This window comes from Ornithodoros turicata, chromosome 4, assembly GCF_037126465.1.
Source record: "Ornithodoros turicata isolate Travis chromosome 4, ASM3712646v1, whole genome shotgun sequence".
In the NCBI taxonomy this organism is placed as follows: Eukaryota; Metazoa; Arthropoda; class Arachnida; order Ixodida; family Argasidae; genus Ornithodoros; species Ornithodoros turicata.
Window position 1 is genome coordinate 13,498,866 of NC_088204.1, and position 18,172 is coordinate 13,517,037.

At 43.8% G+C, this 18,172-nt stretch overlaps 2 protein-coding genes across 3 annotated transcripts; both read right to left on the reverse strand.

The window, feature by feature from the left end:
* Nucleotides 1-756: 756 nt before the first annotated feature.
* LOC135391106 (uncharacterized) lies at nt 757-10,634 on the reverse strand. 2 transcript variants are annotated; one of them, XM_064621204.1, is made up of 6 exons: nt 10,322-10,632; nt 9,183-9,302; nt 8,639-8,795; nt 8,442-8,529; nt 7,473-7,623; nt 757-4,789 (listed from the first exon to the last, which is right to left on the reverse strand). In XM_064621204.1, exons 1-6 carry the CDS (start codon nt 10,338-10,340, stop codon nt 2,070-2,072), a joined length of 3,255 nt encoding a protein of 1,084 aa, XP_064477274.1. In that variant the 5' UTR covers nt 10,341-10,632; the 3' UTR covers nt 757-2,069. The 2 variants fall into 2 exon arrangements, with proteins under 2 accessions (XP_064477274.1, XP_064477275.1); XM_064621205.1 differs by lacking the exon at nt 9,183-9,302 and having other exon boundaries at nt 10,322-10,634.
* An 885-nt stretch (nt 10,635-11,519) lies between these two features.
* On the reverse strand, nt 11,520-17,805 carry LOC135391108 (PIN2/TERF1-interacting telomerase inhibitor 1-like). The gene is made up of 6 exons (XM_064621207.1): nt 17,623-17,805; nt 16,612-16,731; nt 16,116-16,272; nt 15,945-16,032; nt 15,351-15,501; nt 11,520-13,632 (listed from the first exon to the last, which is right to left on the reverse strand). The coding sequence occupies exons 1-6, from the start codon at nt 17,639-17,641 to the stop codon at nt 12,842-12,844; spliced, it is 1,326 nt and encodes a 441-aa protein (XP_064477277.1). The 5' UTR covers nt 17,642-17,805; the 3' UTR covers nt 11,520-12,841.
* Between the last annotated feature and the right edge of the window lie 367 nt (nt 17,806-18,172).

Genomic DNA, 18,172 nt, shown 5'->3' on the forward strand with positions numbered 1-18,172 from the left:
ATGTCTGCATAGCTCCCAAAAAATGCTTGGGGGGAAAACTGTTGTGTAGTGGTAAAACTGAGTGCTCTGTAGTTTGTGTGATCACTGTTATTTTATGCTGTATTGCAGTGCATAATAATGTGCGAGAATGAAGTGCGCATTTCGTTATGAAATGGCATCATGGTGTGGACTGGATACCCATGTTTTGTATGTCTTATCTATGCCACCATTTAATACGTTGACGTTCCAGAGGCACCTTTCCTAACATTGCATTCCAATATTGCGCATAACCAAAAAAAAAAACTTTAGGGAGCGGAAGTGCTCCCCAGAAGGTGCGAAAACTTTTTTTGGAACTGCAGTTAGGGGCCTCAGGTAACTGGCTGTTGTACAGCTTGGAGCAAAAGTTTACGGAATGCTGACACCGGAGCGGACACATATACTGAGGAATGGATAGAATAGTGTGTGTGTGTGTAGAATGAAGAAATACACCAGTGCTGTGTTCTGTAAACTTTTGTGTCCAAAGTTTTACCATAGTGGTCCTTAGCGTAGTGCTTCCACATTGCAACCAACAGACATACACTACGAAGTATGCGTCTGTGCACATAGGCTAGGTGAGCTGCATGATAAGCCGTATATGTCCGACAAGCTTGTCACCTCAGGTATTTCCTTTGTTCACTGTCTTTGGCGCTGAAAAGGCGTACTGCCAAAGTACTGTTTGAACACACACACACATGCGTACAAAACTTTCATTCTGCTTGAAAAGGACTGAAATGCATACCAACAGACAACTGTGTTCTTTATTCATGACACTCAGTTTACTGAGGCAACTTAGAGCTGCAATGATAATTTCATCACTTGAGACTGCTTCTGTTAAGGTCTGCATGATATGACTACAGCACAATTTCTTAACTGATACCCTCAACCTTGGCACAACATGTTTGTAATGGAATATGAATGTGCAGGCAATCTCAAATGCATATGGAATTGAATGCCTGTAAAAGTTTAATAAAATGTTTTGGTTCCAATCCCAAGATGGCACGACGTACTCTCATTACGGCAGTATGATCACAGTATGAATTTAGCAGGGCATGCCTCCCCCCTTGCAAAAGAGCTCCAAAAGCTCGTAACAGCTTTGCTACCAGTCTTTTAGGTACTCGAAGGAGCCGTCCTTAGCAGTATATTACACACTTATTAAGTGCAATGCCACGTTAACAAAGTACAATTTGGATGAAATCAACTCTTGAGAACTAAAGGCTGCTAAAAATTTCAGAAAACTGAGTCACATTTTCCTATTAACTGCAGGCCAAATAATAGATCAGCAAATATCTGTCACACATTCAGTCCTTAGGTGGCAAACGTACTGAACAAAAGTATTTCAAATTCACTTTCGTGCAGACCCCAAAGTTCGCTCAATCAGACGCCACAGAAATATCGGCCACTACCCCCGGTGCGGCATTTCATGGACTAGGGCAACGGATAGACTTGGCAATAAGCAATCTTCGTGGCACACATTTGCAGTCGCAATAAAAGAAACCTAAATTTTTGTCACCACTGAGATGGCCTCCATTGGATATTTTACACACTTATCCGAGTGCTCTTTCCACTGTACAAAAGATTTTTCTAAGTCTTCTTTAGAAACAGCAAAGAGCTGCCTCATCGCATTCATTTGAATTTCCCAAACATCCAGCTGACAGAAAAGTATTTCAGGATGTTCAGGAGATTCAAATCAACGTGAAGGGACCACCCTTAGCTGCTTCCAATGAAAATATGCAAAAATGTTCGGGATAGTGGAAACTGCAATGGGCTTAGTGTGTGGCTTCTAAAGGCGGACTACCTCGATAGTGACCCAAGTTCCAAACCTACAAGTATTTCACTTCCTTCACATAAACCCGTCGTCTTTGTGATCAGTCCTCGTATGTACAAAAATTAAATAGCTTTTTGCTACTCGCATACTTCGTGCCACACAGTACCCATACAGTTGCATCTCGGGAACAGAACCTCTCTCCATCGTATTGGCTCCTCGCTCGGTAAAAAAATTTAAACAGCTCGATGTAACTTAGACAACGAGCTTCTCAGTCTGCACACAAACACTACACATCAGGCTGGCTCTTCCCTTCCGTGGCCATCCCATGTAGGGAACGTGCGAAGAGCATGGTACACTGTTTCATCCACTCTTGTGACGCATATCCAGGAATGTCCTTCAGGTTTGTATTACGGTATACGGTTCTAAGATCCCTCGTAAGATAGTACAAGTACCTCCCTGGACGCAGTTTGAACCTCTCCTGTTTAACGTTGTTGCTGTACACTATTTGTCTCGCATAGTGGAGATCCTCACACTCCGACACTGGAGTGTTGTTATCGCTGCAGTTTTCACCAGTGTGCGTCTGCCTCTCTGCTTCGGCATCTTGTCGCTCACCTTCAACTTTGCTCTCGCTCGATGTTGTTTCATTCTTTGCTTTGGTCCTTGCTCGCTTTACAACAGTTTCGCTTTCTGCCACATTCTTTCTCTTTGCCACTTTTCGCTTGGTTCCGTCTGCATCTGGAGCGAGCTTCCTCTTTCTGCACGTCTCGTGTTTTGCCTCAGCTTCTGCCTCGACCTTTGTGGCTACCTTCTTTGCAACGGTCGTCGTGCCTGCAACCTTCTTTTTCTTTGTTCCTTCCTTCTGCGTCTTGACTGCACCCGGCACGCGCTTTCCCTCGTTTTCCGTGCCGCCTGTCAACTGCTGAAGTACGTTCTGTAGCTCAACTTGTAGTCGCTGCAGTTTCTTTATTGCCTCAAGTGTCGCGGGGTTGTCTTGTTTGGACGTCTTGCTCTTCAGGATCTTTCTCTTAGCGCTCACCCCAACTTTAACTTTCTTTTTTCGAGGAGAAGCATCTTCGCACGTGACACTGTCCCTGTCCGATTTTGAAGTACCCTCGCCATCTAGCACCCGGTGTTTCTCGTCCGTCGAAGAAGAGTATTCTTCAGCCTTCCCCGTTGGACACACGTTTTGCGATACTTCGACTGTGGCACTGTTCACCTGCGGATCAGCTGCGGTATCATTTCCTCGTTGGACGGGGACTTCCGTTTCTATTTCCGTCTTCCATTTGCGTTTTTCCTTTTTATCTGAACCTTCGACGTCTTTTGATGTCTCAACATTTTCCTTGGCATGAGATACCTTACACTTCTTTTTTTTGGATGCGGAGGTCTCGGCAACCTTCTCAACACAGCTTGCTGCCCCAGAGTCCTCTTTAAATGATGTGTTGTTCATCAATCCTTTCTTAGTGTCCTCAGACGGCACTTTGTCTGGAGGACGGTCACTCGATCCTGCTTCTTCCTTGATGGGTCTTTCTACAGAAAGAGTGTCTGCATTCTTCAGTTTTTCCTTCTCTGTCGAATCTGTGGTGATCTTGTCTTGTGTACGCATGTCATCCCCAACAGTGGGAGCTTTCGTTTGATTCTTTTGCTCAACTTCCTCTTGGCATCCGCCCACGTCCTCACCCCGAAGCTTTCTTTTTTTAACTGGGCTTTCATTTCCCTTTAGTACATTATGTTCAGCTGTCAGTACCGTTTCATTCTCGGTATCAGACCTGGCTCCTTCTTGTGATTTTGACCTTTTGTGCTTCTTTGATTTCTTATCCGACTTTTTGTCTTTGTCCTGCACGGTACCTTCAGCTTGTAAAACTAGTCCATCCTCTGTACTGTCTGGCCTGATCACTTTTTGGGATTTGCTTTTAATTTCCGTTGAAACCTCCTTGGCTTCGGCTACCTCGTCGACTGTCATCGCAGGATTTTCGACAGCTTCGCCTGCTGACCCCTCGTCGCTTGCCCGTCCACTCTTGCGTTTCTTCCTCTTCTTATCTAGACTTTCAACTTCCTCCTGCTTGTCATCTTCTGCTTGCGACGCCATTCCGTTCTCCACAGAACTTAAGCTGACCCCCTTTTTGGACTTTTTTTTCTTTTTAGCTGGAACCTCCTTCGCTTCTGTTACCCCGTCAGCTGTTGTCGCGGGATTTTTGCCACCTTCATCTGCTGACCCTTCGCTGTATGCACAGACACTCCTGTGCTTCTTATCTGGACTTTTGACTTCCTCCTGCTTGTCGTCTTCTCTTCGCAACACCACTCCGTTCTCCGCAGTAGCTAAGCTGACTCCATTAGACTTTTTTTTCTTTTTCGCTGAAACAGCATCTTCAACAGCATTTTCAGCATCCGCCACCCTGTCGACTGTCGTTGCGGGATCCTCACTGCCCTCACCTGCAGACCCCTCGTTGCCTGCACATCCACTCTTGCGTTTCTTCCGCTTCCTATCCAGACTTTCGACTTCCTCCTGCTTGTCATCTTCTGCTTGCAACACCATTCCATCCTCCGCAGTACTGGAGCTGTCCCCATTTTGGGCCTTCTTTTTCTTTTTTGTTGAAGCCGTACCTTTGTCGGACTCCTCAGTCTCTTCTGGACTTTTGCTGCCACCGCTCCCGGAGCCATTACCTTTTTTTTTCGCTTTCTTTGCCTTATGTTCAGCTTTTAGAATGTTACCGCCTGCTCCTATGCCCTCCACGTCTACCACTCCGCATACTTCACCATTACGCATCCCACTTTCTTCGTAAGGCTGTTTGCATCGCTTGCTGTGTTTCCTCTTGCTCGATCCCTCTTCAGTTTCAGTGCTGTCTTCCCCATCCTGTAGCAGTCTCGCATCACTTGGAATCTCTGTTGACTGTTTCTTACTTTCTTTCCTCCTTTCTTTTTGCTTCTTTCCAGGATCATGCCGCTCCTCGACTCCCTTGTCTTTAGGTGCCAAACCTACACGCTCAGCATTTGCAACTTCGCTGCTTCCTGAAAATGGAAGTGATGTGGCCTTAACAAACTGCACGATGAACATGCCTTTCAACTTACATGTAATGATCATCCAACAGAGTTGTACGAGATTTTTTTTTGTGATACTGAGGCAAATAATTACGTAGTATCTGATTTGAATTTTGAATCAAATACTATATTCGAATAGTTCCCAACCTGCATGCGTAAACCCAAATATGCCACAAGAGGAGGTATTGTAAAACCCACTAGGTTTGCGAGCCCCCCCTAGTTTCTGCAAAATTTGCTAATTTTACGGGAAAGTGAAAATTTCAATCAAGAATTGACACTTCAGAAGGGATGCTGCAATCGCATTACTTATTTTAACAGCTGGTTGCACAAGTTACTAGTAGGAAGCATTTGAACTACTTTGCAGCACAGATGTTTGCAATTCTGCTTCTATCAAATGCAATAGGGAAACCTGGGGATTATCGAGAAGCAAAGCAAACAATCGACGAACAATTCTAGCAGCCACAATTTGCAACATTTAGTGGTCGTAAACTCGCACCTTGAGCCCAATTCCCAAAAAATTAGGGCCACAAAATTTAAGAGTTTTACTGCAAAACAAGCGCTGTTTAATACGAACACCCGCGTCCGCACCCAAGTGCATGTGTCGGGGGACCCCTCTGTGACACCTCGCAGCACTCCTAGCACAACAAACCTTTTTTCACTCAGCAGGCTTTGCATAAAGTACGACAATGTGACGTCACAATGCATTTTCACATGTTTTGTGGTGCTTTCGTTCACTGGTATCCAGTGTCTCACTGCAGTTACTGCACCATGAATACCCTCTGCAAGGCTATGCAAGATACCATCTATGCTGTTTCTGCTGGACGTCGTTGCCAGAACATTAGCAAGGTTTCGGAATTCCATCGGCAAAGCAAAGGCGCCACGAAGTGCCGCAGTGTCCGTAAAGAAGCACGGAAAGAGCTTCAGTCACTACCTTTTCTTAAAGCCAAGCCATTAACTTGGTTACTAATGCATAGACCCAGATGTTTTAGGGTTAAACCAGATTTTCCCCGGAATTGAGGTTCACCTATCTAGGGTTAAACCCGATTTCTACCTGCAAAACTCCACCTAGGCTAGGCACCTCAAGGCATCGACATACTAGTTGCTCACAAAATATGCGATTGCCCCTTACTTCTGGCACACTGGATAAACGGTACAGTGAACGTTTATTCTACAATAATGCCCGATTTCTCCCCGAACTCAGTCTGATGGTAATTTTTCTGCCCGAATTTGCATGAATTTTTGACATAAATTTACTGACCCGATTTCTACCCCCCGAATTTGGAAAAATATAAAACCTGAAAACTTCAGGGTCTACTAATGCACAATGCAAAGTGATTCATTCGACTGATGTATAAATATTGCATATAATAAATATGAATTTTATTGAATAAATATTGAACAAATATTGAATTTTAAAAAACGTGATCATGCACAACAGTGGCAATGTCCACTGTCCGAGTCGCTTTCACATCATCGCAGTATGGCCTGCTAACTGGTTTAGAGAAAGGTAGTCTGCTAGACAGAGAGGGAACTGGGAGAAGAAAAATAAATAGATAAGTGCAGAAAGCGGTGCCTGATTGGAGCGAAGTGATTCTTGTGACCGTAATGACGTCACCGGTGACGTTTTTCCTCCTCCTCCTCATGTCGTCCCGCGGGGCAAGTTGAGGGGGAACGTACACACGTCGATGTTCAGGTGCGTCTTTCTAAGAAAAATATTGGATAGAGAGAATTTTTTTTGCGGTATTAGTTGGCAAGTCAAGTTGCATAGTCTGAACAACTATTTCTTTTCGATAACTTTACGGACTCCTTTAAGATGCCAACGAATATCCACAACTACACTTGTGATTCGCGTGATGTGGCATTTAGCGATTACTGTAGTTTTACGCGTACAAGCCGCACCGCAAATAAGCCGCAGAACCCGTTTTTAGAAACGTTTTGAAAATTTTCAGGCAGATTAGCCGCACTCTCAGATAAGCCGCGGGCAACACGACTCGACTGAGTTGTGCGACAAAGGAAACCACAGAGAAGGCCTTAAACCTTGTGTTCCATACTCCGTGGTCAGCACGGTGTACAACAAAGTAGGTCAGTTCAAGTGTTCTACCAAGATGGGATTGTGCCCTTGCTGTGCGTTTTTCATGCTTCAACAGGCCAGTGGCATTCCAGAAGACGTGAATCACTGTAATCACTTTCGTTAAAGCTGCTTGGGGGAAGGCACCAGGAAGGTCAGTCTACTCGAATGTGGACGTGCCTATGTTAAAAAATTGTTCGTGCATTGACAGGGCGGTGCTGTCTCAGAGATACTGTCAGTCTTTCGCTAAAACCGGCGTATGAAGAAAATACCAGGGAAAAATAGTCATCAGATAAACCGCAGAGCGCCCGTGAGAAAAAAAAATCGTGCATAAGCCGCGGCTAATACTTGTGAAATTACGGTATTTGTTTTTGCTTTGCTTTTGCTGTTCCGATACCCGTATTTAGGTCTCTTACATGGCTATTTCCTTCGTATCTACATCGCTTATACAACTATTTGCTTTGACTGTGTAGCTATTTGCGTGGGTTTTAAATTGCCAATTCACACAGCCCTATGCCCAACCTTTGGACACCCATTATTTATAGCCTCAAAAGAAGACACCTATATCTGATTGATGTAACTCACCTGGAGTGTAAGCGGCAGCTTCTTTCTTGTGCTTCATCCGTTGAGCAAAATACTCTTGGTAGCTGATGTTGCTTGTGTATGTCAATGGATGCATGGTGTCGTCGGAGTGCTCATGTTCTACGTCATTTCCTTCATCGTCATCAGAACAAGCCTGCAAGGCAACACATAACTCCAGTACAACAACAACAACAATAATAATGTATACAGCACATATTTAATCACAGGAGAGAGTGGGAGCAGATACAAAGAGTCACTTAACATGACTTGACCAGGTCCCTGCTCCCATGCAGCAGCAGCACAACAAAAAGGTGAGGCGACCTCAGCGTAACAATGATTAATAATTTATCTAATAATAATCTATCGAAGGCAGGTGAAAATGAGAGGTAACAGAAAACTTCTGTGAACTAGACAAACTTTCCTTAACCAATTTTCTTAAAAAGAAAGAAAGAAAAAAAAAAGAAAAAAAGATTTCAATAGGTCAATATCAGCGGACCCACTCAAGCAGACCTAATTCGCACTATAAGTAGGGCCTGACTTTTTCGGGTTTTATTTTTGGCCAAATTCGGGGGGTAAATATCGGGTGATAATTTTCATTTGAAAATTCGGGTGTATTCGGGTTAAATCCCGTTACGGCATATTCTGTCGTCAGGAATTCGGGTGTATTCGGGTGATTTTTTTTTGTTTAATAAAAATTTGTCTTCACATGGAACTAATGTTTAGCAATGTTATCAAACTTTATTTTAATGCACACTTATGAGTGTGCCACGCGACCCGGTTGTTTTCGGGTAGATTCGGGTTAAACCCGAATTTTACAGATTTCGTTCGGGGGGTAAATATCGGGCGGATACGGGTTTAACCCTAAAAAGTCAGGCCCTAACTATAAGCACTTCATGAAAGGAACAAACAAGCTGACTTCTGGCAACAAAGGGAAACAGGAATAGCACAGCTCACTCAATCCCTGCCACTTACTTTGCCTTTCTTACGGTTTATGACGATGGCCTTCAGGTCCTCTTCCTTTTTCTGGCTTAAGTCTTTACCACGAAGGAATTTAGAGTAGCTAGAAGGTGGAGCAAATAATCAACAAGTGTAAAACAAAGTCAAGTGTAAAACAAAGGAGGATAAGAAAGAAGAGGAAGAAGAAGAAGAAGAAAAAAAAAAGAACTTACTGGACACGTCCCCGAAGGCTTCGAGAACGTTGTTCAATTGAAGTCAACTTGGGGCTACCTTCTTCAGGTGCAGCGCCACTGTTTAACTCAGAAAGGATGTCCTCGTATGTCTCCTGATGTTCTATCCATTTGTCATCGACCCCGTTAAAGCCAATGCCTGCAGTGAAGAGTATGCAAAAAGATTTAATATTGGCGTACATCCTGCAGCCAGCTCAGGAATGTATTTTTATGGTGCACACACATACGTCCAGAGTATTGCACTCAGGTTGGCAATCAATGGAATTCAAAGTGAACAATACTGAAATGGAATAAACCGAATGATTTCACAAATGTTACATTCACTTATCAAGACGCAACCACACGATATACTATTCCGATGTCAACGATCATCTAAAGGTGCATAAAAGAGCAAAAATTTCAGTGTCCTGCTCAATGTGTGTTTACTAAGGCTGTGATCTAGTTACCAGCTATTACCACTTGAGGCCCATTTTCTCGGACCATCTCTTGGAAGTTTTCTCTATGATCAGAATCGTCTCCATGTTACCCTTTGTGTTGAATTTTTTCTTCACTTTCAAGGGCTCCTTCATGCCATCTTCATTTTTGCCAAGGCCCTTCCCTCGACTCCATCCCATATCCTTCAGAAGCCGACTTCCGTATGGGTGCTCTACAAAGGCAATTCAACAAGGGTGTGAGATTTTGGATTGTTCTGCAAGGCCACACATTAGGGGGGGAGGGGGCAAGGAAAGTAGTTTGCTTTGTATTGCTGTCGAGGCAACAGCATAACAACAACAACAACAACCTTATTTAAGGTTGTATGAATGGGAAAGAGAATATTTCATCTTGCAAGGTTAGATTTTTGCACTTTAATGCATCACATGTTCCTTTTTTAAATTTTCTATTAGCTGTGTTCCAATTTTTATGGTTAAAGGTGCCCATAACAACCTAGACTGTTAGAGCACTGTTGCTATGAGCGGCGTACACATATGAAAAGATGGAGAGGGGGCAACAGGAAGGAATGGGGGGTTACTATGCGTCCTGGGCCGACATTCGTCTGGAACGTGTGCCGGAAAAAACAAGGAAAACCCTCAGACAGGACAGGATTTGAACCCAGTCTCGGCGTCGAAGGCGGTCATCTTAACCACTGTGCCACGGGAGCTGGTACCACGTGCTTCTCGTATTTTGTTTTCCAGTAAAATATGCCCGCCCCTTTCAAAGCTCAAGCACAGAAGAGGATGAAAAAATGGCTAGGAAGCAAGCGAGCTGGTGAAGATGATGCATAATGATAATGTAAAAACCCCGAGACTAGGGAACACGAAGGGACAGACACAGAACGAAGTCTCACATTTGAGACTTCATGTTGCGTCTGTCCTTTGTGTTCCCTAGTCTCGGGATTTTTACATTATGCAACAGAAGAGGATGCACAAGGTGCCAACAGACCTTGAGGAAGTAATCAAGCAGAGCAAGTTCCATCTACTAATGATCAATATTGAAAAGTGTACGAACGATCTGGTGTAGGGTAAGTACTCGTTGAGGGAAGCATACTTCCTTGAATCTGAGGGAAAACTGACCAAGAGACAAGATAAACCGGACAGGACGACACAACTGAATCTCTTATCGTCCAGTCCGGTCTCGGACTCAAGGAATTCTGCTTTCCTCATCCATCTACTAGTTCCCAATACTTACTGCCTTCAGTGTCGTCCATGATATGAAATGACGTATTAAAACACTGGTCTGACCACCAAGTACAGCTAGTAAATAGTGGTGCCAACGATATTATCAGCGAACTCCTCTGTCTTTCAGTTTCCACAGAGCATCCACTACAGGATCAGGACCTGCGCGACAACCACGTGGACCGCCATTTTGATTTCAGATGCGAGCGTGAGAAAACTGAATGCAACATAATTGGGTAATAAATATAGCAGCGATTGCGCCGTTTGAAGAAATAAATTAAATGACATGGCTTATTTCATATTTGTCGTCATAACTTAATGTTATTTATGTCCAAGCGTACACTAATTTTCATCCTCGACCTATTGCGTATGAAAACATCCAAGCACGAACTGCTTTGTTGTCATTTGTTGCATGTATTACAAAAATAACAAGTAGTGAAGTAGTTGACTGGAAAACAAGCAATTCTAATTACGAACGCAAAATTTCACTTTTTCTCTGAATAAGAACTCGAACAACGAAGAACCGTGGCATGAGGGACTACTTTGTGCAGCGCGCTGCTTCTTGTTTCGCTTGTCATCACGAGTACGTTTAAAATCGGTTGAGGGGCAAATTTGAAATTGATGGGGCGTCATCGCCAATAATCCTGGCGGTTACCGTGGTATAGGGAGCTTCCCTATGAAGACTTCTGAGGGATGCTCGCATATTTTCTGTGGTGGATATTCCTCTTGGACAACCCAAATCCCAGAGCAAGAGGGTTAGCACGCCCTCTCCCTCTCCTGTGTAACCATCATCTCTCCCCTGGGTGCACCGAGCCGCCACTTCAGAGCAGGCTGACCGCACCTTCCCCCTACATCACCCCCCCCCCCAATTTGAAATTGGAGGCTGCTGGCCGGTGCGTGCAGACATACAATGGCAACCTCCTCTGACAAAGTTAACCAGAAAGATGTACCAGTGTCAAAAGTTTTACCGTAGTGATCCTTAGCGTAGCGCTTCCACATTGTAACCAACAGACATACACTATGAAGTACGTGTCTGTGCACATAGGCTAGGTGAACTGCATGATAAGCAGTATATGTCCGACAAGCTTGTCACTTCAGGTATTTCCTTTGTTCACTGTCTTGGGCGCTGAAAAGGCATACGGCCAAAGTACTATTTGAACACACACACGTGTAAAAAAACTTTCATTCTGCTTGAGAAGGACTGAAATGCATACCAACAGACAACTGTGTTCTTTATTCATGACACTCAGTTTATTGAGGCAACTTGGAGCTGCAATGATATTAATTTCGTCACTTGAGACTGCTTCTGTTGTCAAGGTCTGCATGATATGACTACAGCACAATTTCTTAACTGATACTTCAACCTTGGTGCAACATGTTTGTAATGGAATATGAATGTGCAGGCTATCTCAAATGCATGTGGAATTGAATGCCTGTAAAAATTTAATAAAATGTTTTGGTTCCAAATCCCAAGATGGCACGACATACTCTCATTAGGGCACTATGATCACAGTATGAATTTAGCAGGGCATGCCTCCCCCCTTGCAAAAGAGCTCCAAAAGCTCGTAACAGCTATCGTAACAGTTTTTGCTACCAGTCCTTTAGGTACTCGAAGGAGCCATCCTTAGCAGTATATTACACACATACCACATTAACAAAGAAGAATTTGGATGAAATCAATTCTTTCGCACTAAAGGCTGCTAAAAATTTCAGAAAACTGTGTCGCATTTTCCTATTAACTGCAGGTCAAATAACAGATCAGCAAATATCTGTCACATATTCAGTCCCTAGGTGGGAAATGTACTGAACGAAAGTATTTCAAATTCACTTTCATGCAGACGACAAAGTTCGCTCAATCATACGCCACAGAAATATCGGCCACTACGCCTGGCGCGGCATTTCATGGACTTGGGCAATAAGCAATGTTCACAAATGCTGCAGCAAGCAATCTTCGTGGCACACATTTGCAGTCGCTATAAAAGAAACCTAAAATTTTTGTCATCACTGAGATGGTCTCCTTTGGAAATTGTACACACTTACCCCATTGCCCTTTCCACTGTACAAAACATTTTTCTTAGTCTTCTTTAGAAACAGCAAAGAGCTGCCTCATCGCATTCATTTGAATTTCCCAAACATCCAGCTGACAGAAAAGTATTTCAGGATGTTCATGAGATTCAAATCAACGTGAAGGGACCACCCTTAGCTGCTTCCAAAGAAAAGATGCAAAAATGTTCGGGATAGTGGAAACGGCAATGGGCTTAGTGTGTGGCTTCTAAAGGCGGACTACCTTGATAGTGACCAAGTTCCAGACCTGCAAGTATTTCACTTCCTTAAACATAAATCCATCGTTTTCGTGATCAGTCCTCGTATATACAAAAATTAAACAGTTACCTGCATATTTCGTGCCACACAGTACCTATACAGTATCTTGGGAACAGAACCTCTCTGCATCGTATTGGCTGCTCGCTCGGTAAAAAAATTAAAACAGCTCGATGTAACTTAGACAACGAGCTTCTCAGTCTGCACACAAACACTACACATCACACTGGCTTTTCCCTTCCGCGGTCACCCCATGTAGGGAACGTGCGACGAGCATGGTACACTGTTTCATCCACTCTTCCGACGCATAGCCAGGAATGTCCTTCAGATTTGCATTACGGTATACGGTTCTGAGATCCCTCGTAAGATAGTACAAGTACCTCCTTGGACGCAGCTTGAACCTCTCTTGTTTAACGTTGCTGCTGTACACTATTTGTCTGCCACAGTGGAGATGCCCACTCTCCAACACTGGATTGGAGCTTTGGGCCTCCGCTCGCTCGTTGTTGTTAACGCTGCAGTTCTCATCAGCATACGTCTGCCTCTCTGCTTCGGCATCTTGTCGTTCGCCTTCAACTTTGCTCTCGCTCGATGTTGTTTCATTCTTTGCTTTGGTCCTTGCTCTCTTTACAACGGTTTCGCTTTCTACCACATTCTTTCTCTTTGCCACTTTTCGCTTGGTTCCGTCTGCATCTGGAGCGAGTTTCCTCTCTCTGCACGTCTCATGTTTTACCCCAGCATCTTGTTGCTCAACTGGGCCCTTGCCTTTACTCAATCTTGCTTCTTCCTTGACCTTTGTGGCTTCCTTCATTGCAACAGTCGTTGTGCCTGTTTCAGTGCTGTCTTCCCCCTCCTGTAGCGGTCTCGCATCACTTGGAATCTCTGTTGACTGTCTCTTACTTTCTTTTCTCCTTTCTTTTTGCTTCTTTCCAGAATCGTGCCGCTCCTCGGATCCCTTCTCTTTAGGTGCCAAACCTACACGCTCAGCATTTGCAACTTCGCTGCTTCCTGAAAATGGAAGTGATGTGGCTTTAACGAATTGCGCAGTGAACGTGCATTTCAACTCACATGTAATGAGCATCCAATAGAGCTGTGAGAGATTTTTTTTTGTGATACTGAGGCAAATAATTATGTCGCATCTTATTTGAATTCTGAATCAAACATCAAATACTATATTTTAATAGTTCCGAACCTGCATGCGTAAACCCAAATATGCCACAAGAGGAGGTATTTTAAAACCGACTAGGTTTGCGAGCACCCCTTGGTTGTGCAAAATTTGCTAATTTTACGGGCAAGTGAAAATTTCGATCAAGAATTCAGAAGGGATGCTGCAATCGCAATATTTATTTTAACAGCTGGTTGCACAAGTTACTACTAGTAGTAAGCATTTGAACTACTTTGCAGCACAGACATTTGCAATTGCGCTTCTATCAAATGCAATAGGGCAACCTGGGGATTATCGAGAAGCAAAGCAAACCGACGAACAATTCTAGCAGCCACAATTCACAACGTTTAACGGTCGCGAACACGTGCCCTGAGCCAGATTCCCAAAAAATTAGGGCCACAAAATTGAAGAGTTTTACTGCAAAACGAGCGCTGTTTCATGTGAACACCTGTGTCCGCACCCAAAGTGCATATGTTGCGGATCCATCTGTGATACCTCGCAGCACTCCCAGCACAGCAAACCCTTTTTCACCCAGCAAGCCTTGCATAAGCTACGATGACGTGACGTCACAATGAATTTTTCGCATGTTTTGTGGTGCTTTCGTTCACTGGTATTCAGTGTCTCACTGCAGTTAGTGCACCATGAATATCCTCTTCGAGGCTATGCAAGAAACCATCTAGCTGGACGTCGTTGCCAGAACATTAGCAAGGTTTCGGAATTCTTTCGGCAAAGCAAAGGCACTTTGAAGTGCTGCAGTGTCCGTAAAGAAGCACAGAAAGCACTCCTGTCACTACCTTAAGCCATTAACCTGGTTACTAATGCACAATGCGAAGTGATTAATTCGACTGATGTATAATTGCAGGAATGAATTTAAAAAAACATGACTGCGCACAACAGTGGCAATGCCCGCAAACTAGCCGCCCGAATCGCTCTGACATCATCACAGTATAGCCTGCTAACTGGTTTAGAGAACGATAGTCTGCTACACAGGGGACAACTGGGAGAAGAAGAAAAAACGAAAATAAATAAGTGCAGGAAGCGAAGCCTGATTGGAGCGAGGTGACTCTGGTGACCGTAATGACGTCACCGGTGACGTTTTTTCTTCTCCTCCTTCTCATGTCGCACTGCAGGGCAAGTTGAGGGGGAACGTGCACGCGTCGATGTTCGGATGCGTCTTTCTAAGAATAATATTGCATACAGAGATTTTTTTTATTAGTTGTCAAGTCAAGTTGCATAGTCTCAATGATTTTTTTTAAAGATAACTTTATGGGCTACTTTAAGATACCAATGAATATCCACAACTACACTTGCGATTCAGATGAAGCGCCATTTGGCGACTATTCGTTTTTGCTTTGCTTTTGCTGTTCCGATACCCGTATTTAGGTCACTCATATGGCTATTTCCTTCGTATCTGCATCGCTCATACAACTATTTGCTTTGACTGTGTAGCTATTTGCCTGGGTTTTAAATCGCCAATTCACACAGCCCTATGCCCAACCTTTGGACACCCATTATTTATAGCCTCAAAAGAAGACACCTATATCTGATGGATGTAACTCACCCGTAGTGTAAGCGGCAGCTTCTCTCTTGTGCTTCATCCGTTGAGCAAAATACTCTTGGTAGCTGATGTTGCTTGTGTATGTCAATGGATGCATGGTGTCGTCGGAGTGCTCATGTTTTACATTATTTCTTCCATCGTCATCAGAACAAGTCTGCAAGGTGACACATAACTCCTGTACAACAACAACAACAACAACAACAATAATATATACAGTATATATTTAATCACAGGAGAGAGTGGGAGCAGATACAAAGAGTCACTTAACATGGCTTGACCAGGTCCCTGCTCCCATGCAGCAGCACCACAAAAAAGTGAGGCGACCTCAGCATTACAACGATTAATAATTTATACACAGCAAATACCTAAGGCATGTGAAAATGAGAGTTAACAGAAAACTTCTGTGAACTAGACGAGCTTTCCAAAACCAATTTTCTAAAAAAAAAAAATAAGATATTTCAACAGGTCAATATCAGCAAACCCACTCAAGCAGACCTAATTTGCTCTATAGGCACTTCATGGAAGGAACAAGCAAGCTGACTTGCGGCAACAAAGAGAAACGGGAATAGCTCAGCTCACTCAATCTCTGCCACTTACTTTGGCTTTCTTACGGTTTATGACAATGGCCTTCAGGTCCTCTTCCTTTTTCTGGCTTAAGTCTTTACCACGAAGGAATTTAGAGTAGCTAGAGGACGGAGCAAATAATCAACAAGTGTTAAGTGTAAAACAAAGAAGGATAAGAAAGAAAAAAAAAAAAAAAAAACTTACTGGATACGTCCCCTAAGGCTTCGAGAACGTTGTTCAATTGAAGTCAACTTGGGGCTGCCTTTTTCGGGCGCAGCGCCACTGTTTAACTTAGAAAGGATGTCCTCGTATGTCTCCTGATGTTCTATCCATTTGTCATCGACCCCGTTAAAGCCAATGCCTGCAGTGAAAAACGTGCGAAAAGATATAATATTGGCGTATATCCTGCATACCAGCTCAGGAATGTATTTTTACAGCGCACGGACATACGTCCAGAGTTTGCGCTCAGGCTGGCAAGCAATGGAATTCAAAGTGAACAATACTGAAATGGAATAAACCGAATGATGACCAGATGTCAACGATCACCGAAAGGTGCACAAAAGAGCGAACATTTTAGTGTCCTGCTCAATGTGTGTTTACTAAGGCTGTGATCGAGTTACTAGCAATTACCACTTGAGGCCCATTTTCTCTGAGCGCCTCCTGGATGTTTTCTCTATGATCAGAATTGTCTCTATCTTACCCTTTGTGTTGAATTTTTTCTTCACTTTCAAGGGCTCCTTCATGCCATCTTCATTTTTGCCAAGGCCCTTCCCTCGACTCCATCCCATATCCTTCAGAAGCCGACTTCCGTATGGGTGCACTACAAGGGCAATTCAACACGGGTGTGAGATTTTGGATTGTTCTGCAAGGCCACACATTGGGGGCAAGGAAGGTAGTTCACTTTGTATTGCTGTCGAGGCAACGGCGTAACAACAACAACCTTATTTGAGGTTGTATGAATGGGCAAGAGCATATTTCATTTTGCAAGGTTAGATTTTGCACTTTAGTGCATCACATGTTCCTTTTTAAAATTCTCTGTTAGCTGTGCTTCAATTTTTCTGGTTAAAGGTGCCCATAACAACCTAGACTGTTAGCTTACTGTTGCTATGAGCGGCGTACACACATGAAAAGATGGAGAGGGGGCAGCAGGAAGGAATGGGGGGGGGTACTATGCGTCCCGACTGGGCCCGACATTCGTCTGGAACGTGTGCCGGAAAAAACAAGGAAAACCCTCAGACAGGACAGGATTTGAACCCAGTCTCGGCGTCGAAGGCGGTCATCTTAACCACTATGCCACGGGAGCTGGTACCACGTGCTTCTTGTATTTTGTTTTCCAGTAAAATATGCCCGCCCCTTTCAAAGCTCAAGCACAGAAGAGGATGCACAAGCAGCCAATAGATCTCGAGGAAGTAATCAAGCAGAGCAAGTCCATATACCAATGATCAGTACTGAGAAGCGTACAAACGAGCTGGTGTATATTCGTTGAGGGAAGCATACTTCCTTGAGTCTGAGGTCCAGTCCGGTCTCGGACTCAAGGAATTATGCTTCTGTTATATACTGGTTTATTGAGCTCCGTGACAGCCACACTGGCATCGCGGGATGCGCGTACGACAGTTCTATATTCGCTTGCACAACACGCATGGTGCGGAATAAACTCCGTTCCTGCTAACAGTCTCCTCACTGCCTGGACATTGATACTGGCAATACTTACGGCCTTCAGTGTCGTCCATGATATGACGTATTAGAACACTGGCATGACCACCAAGTACAGCTAGTAAACAGTGGTGTGAACGATATTATAGGTGACCCTACTTCAGCGAACTCGTCTGTCTTTCAGTTTCCACAGAGCATCCACTAGGATCAGTCGCGACAACCACGTGGACCGCCATCTTGATTTCAGGAGCGAGCGTGAGAAAACTGAATGCAACATAATGGGTAATAAATATAGCAGCGATTGCGCCATTTCAAGAAATAAATTAAATGACATGACTTATTTCATATTTTTCGTTATAACTTAATGTTATTTATGTCCAAGCGTACACTAATTTTCATCCCCGACCTACTGCGTATGAAAACATCCACGCACGAACTTTTTTGTTGCCATTTGTTGCATGTATTACAAAAATAACAAGTAGTGAAGTAGGTGACTGGAAAACAAGAAATTCTAATGACGGTTGCAAAATTTCACTTTTTCTCTGAATAAGAATCCGAACAACGAAGAACAGTGGCAAGAGGGACTACTTTGTGCAGCGCGCTGCTTC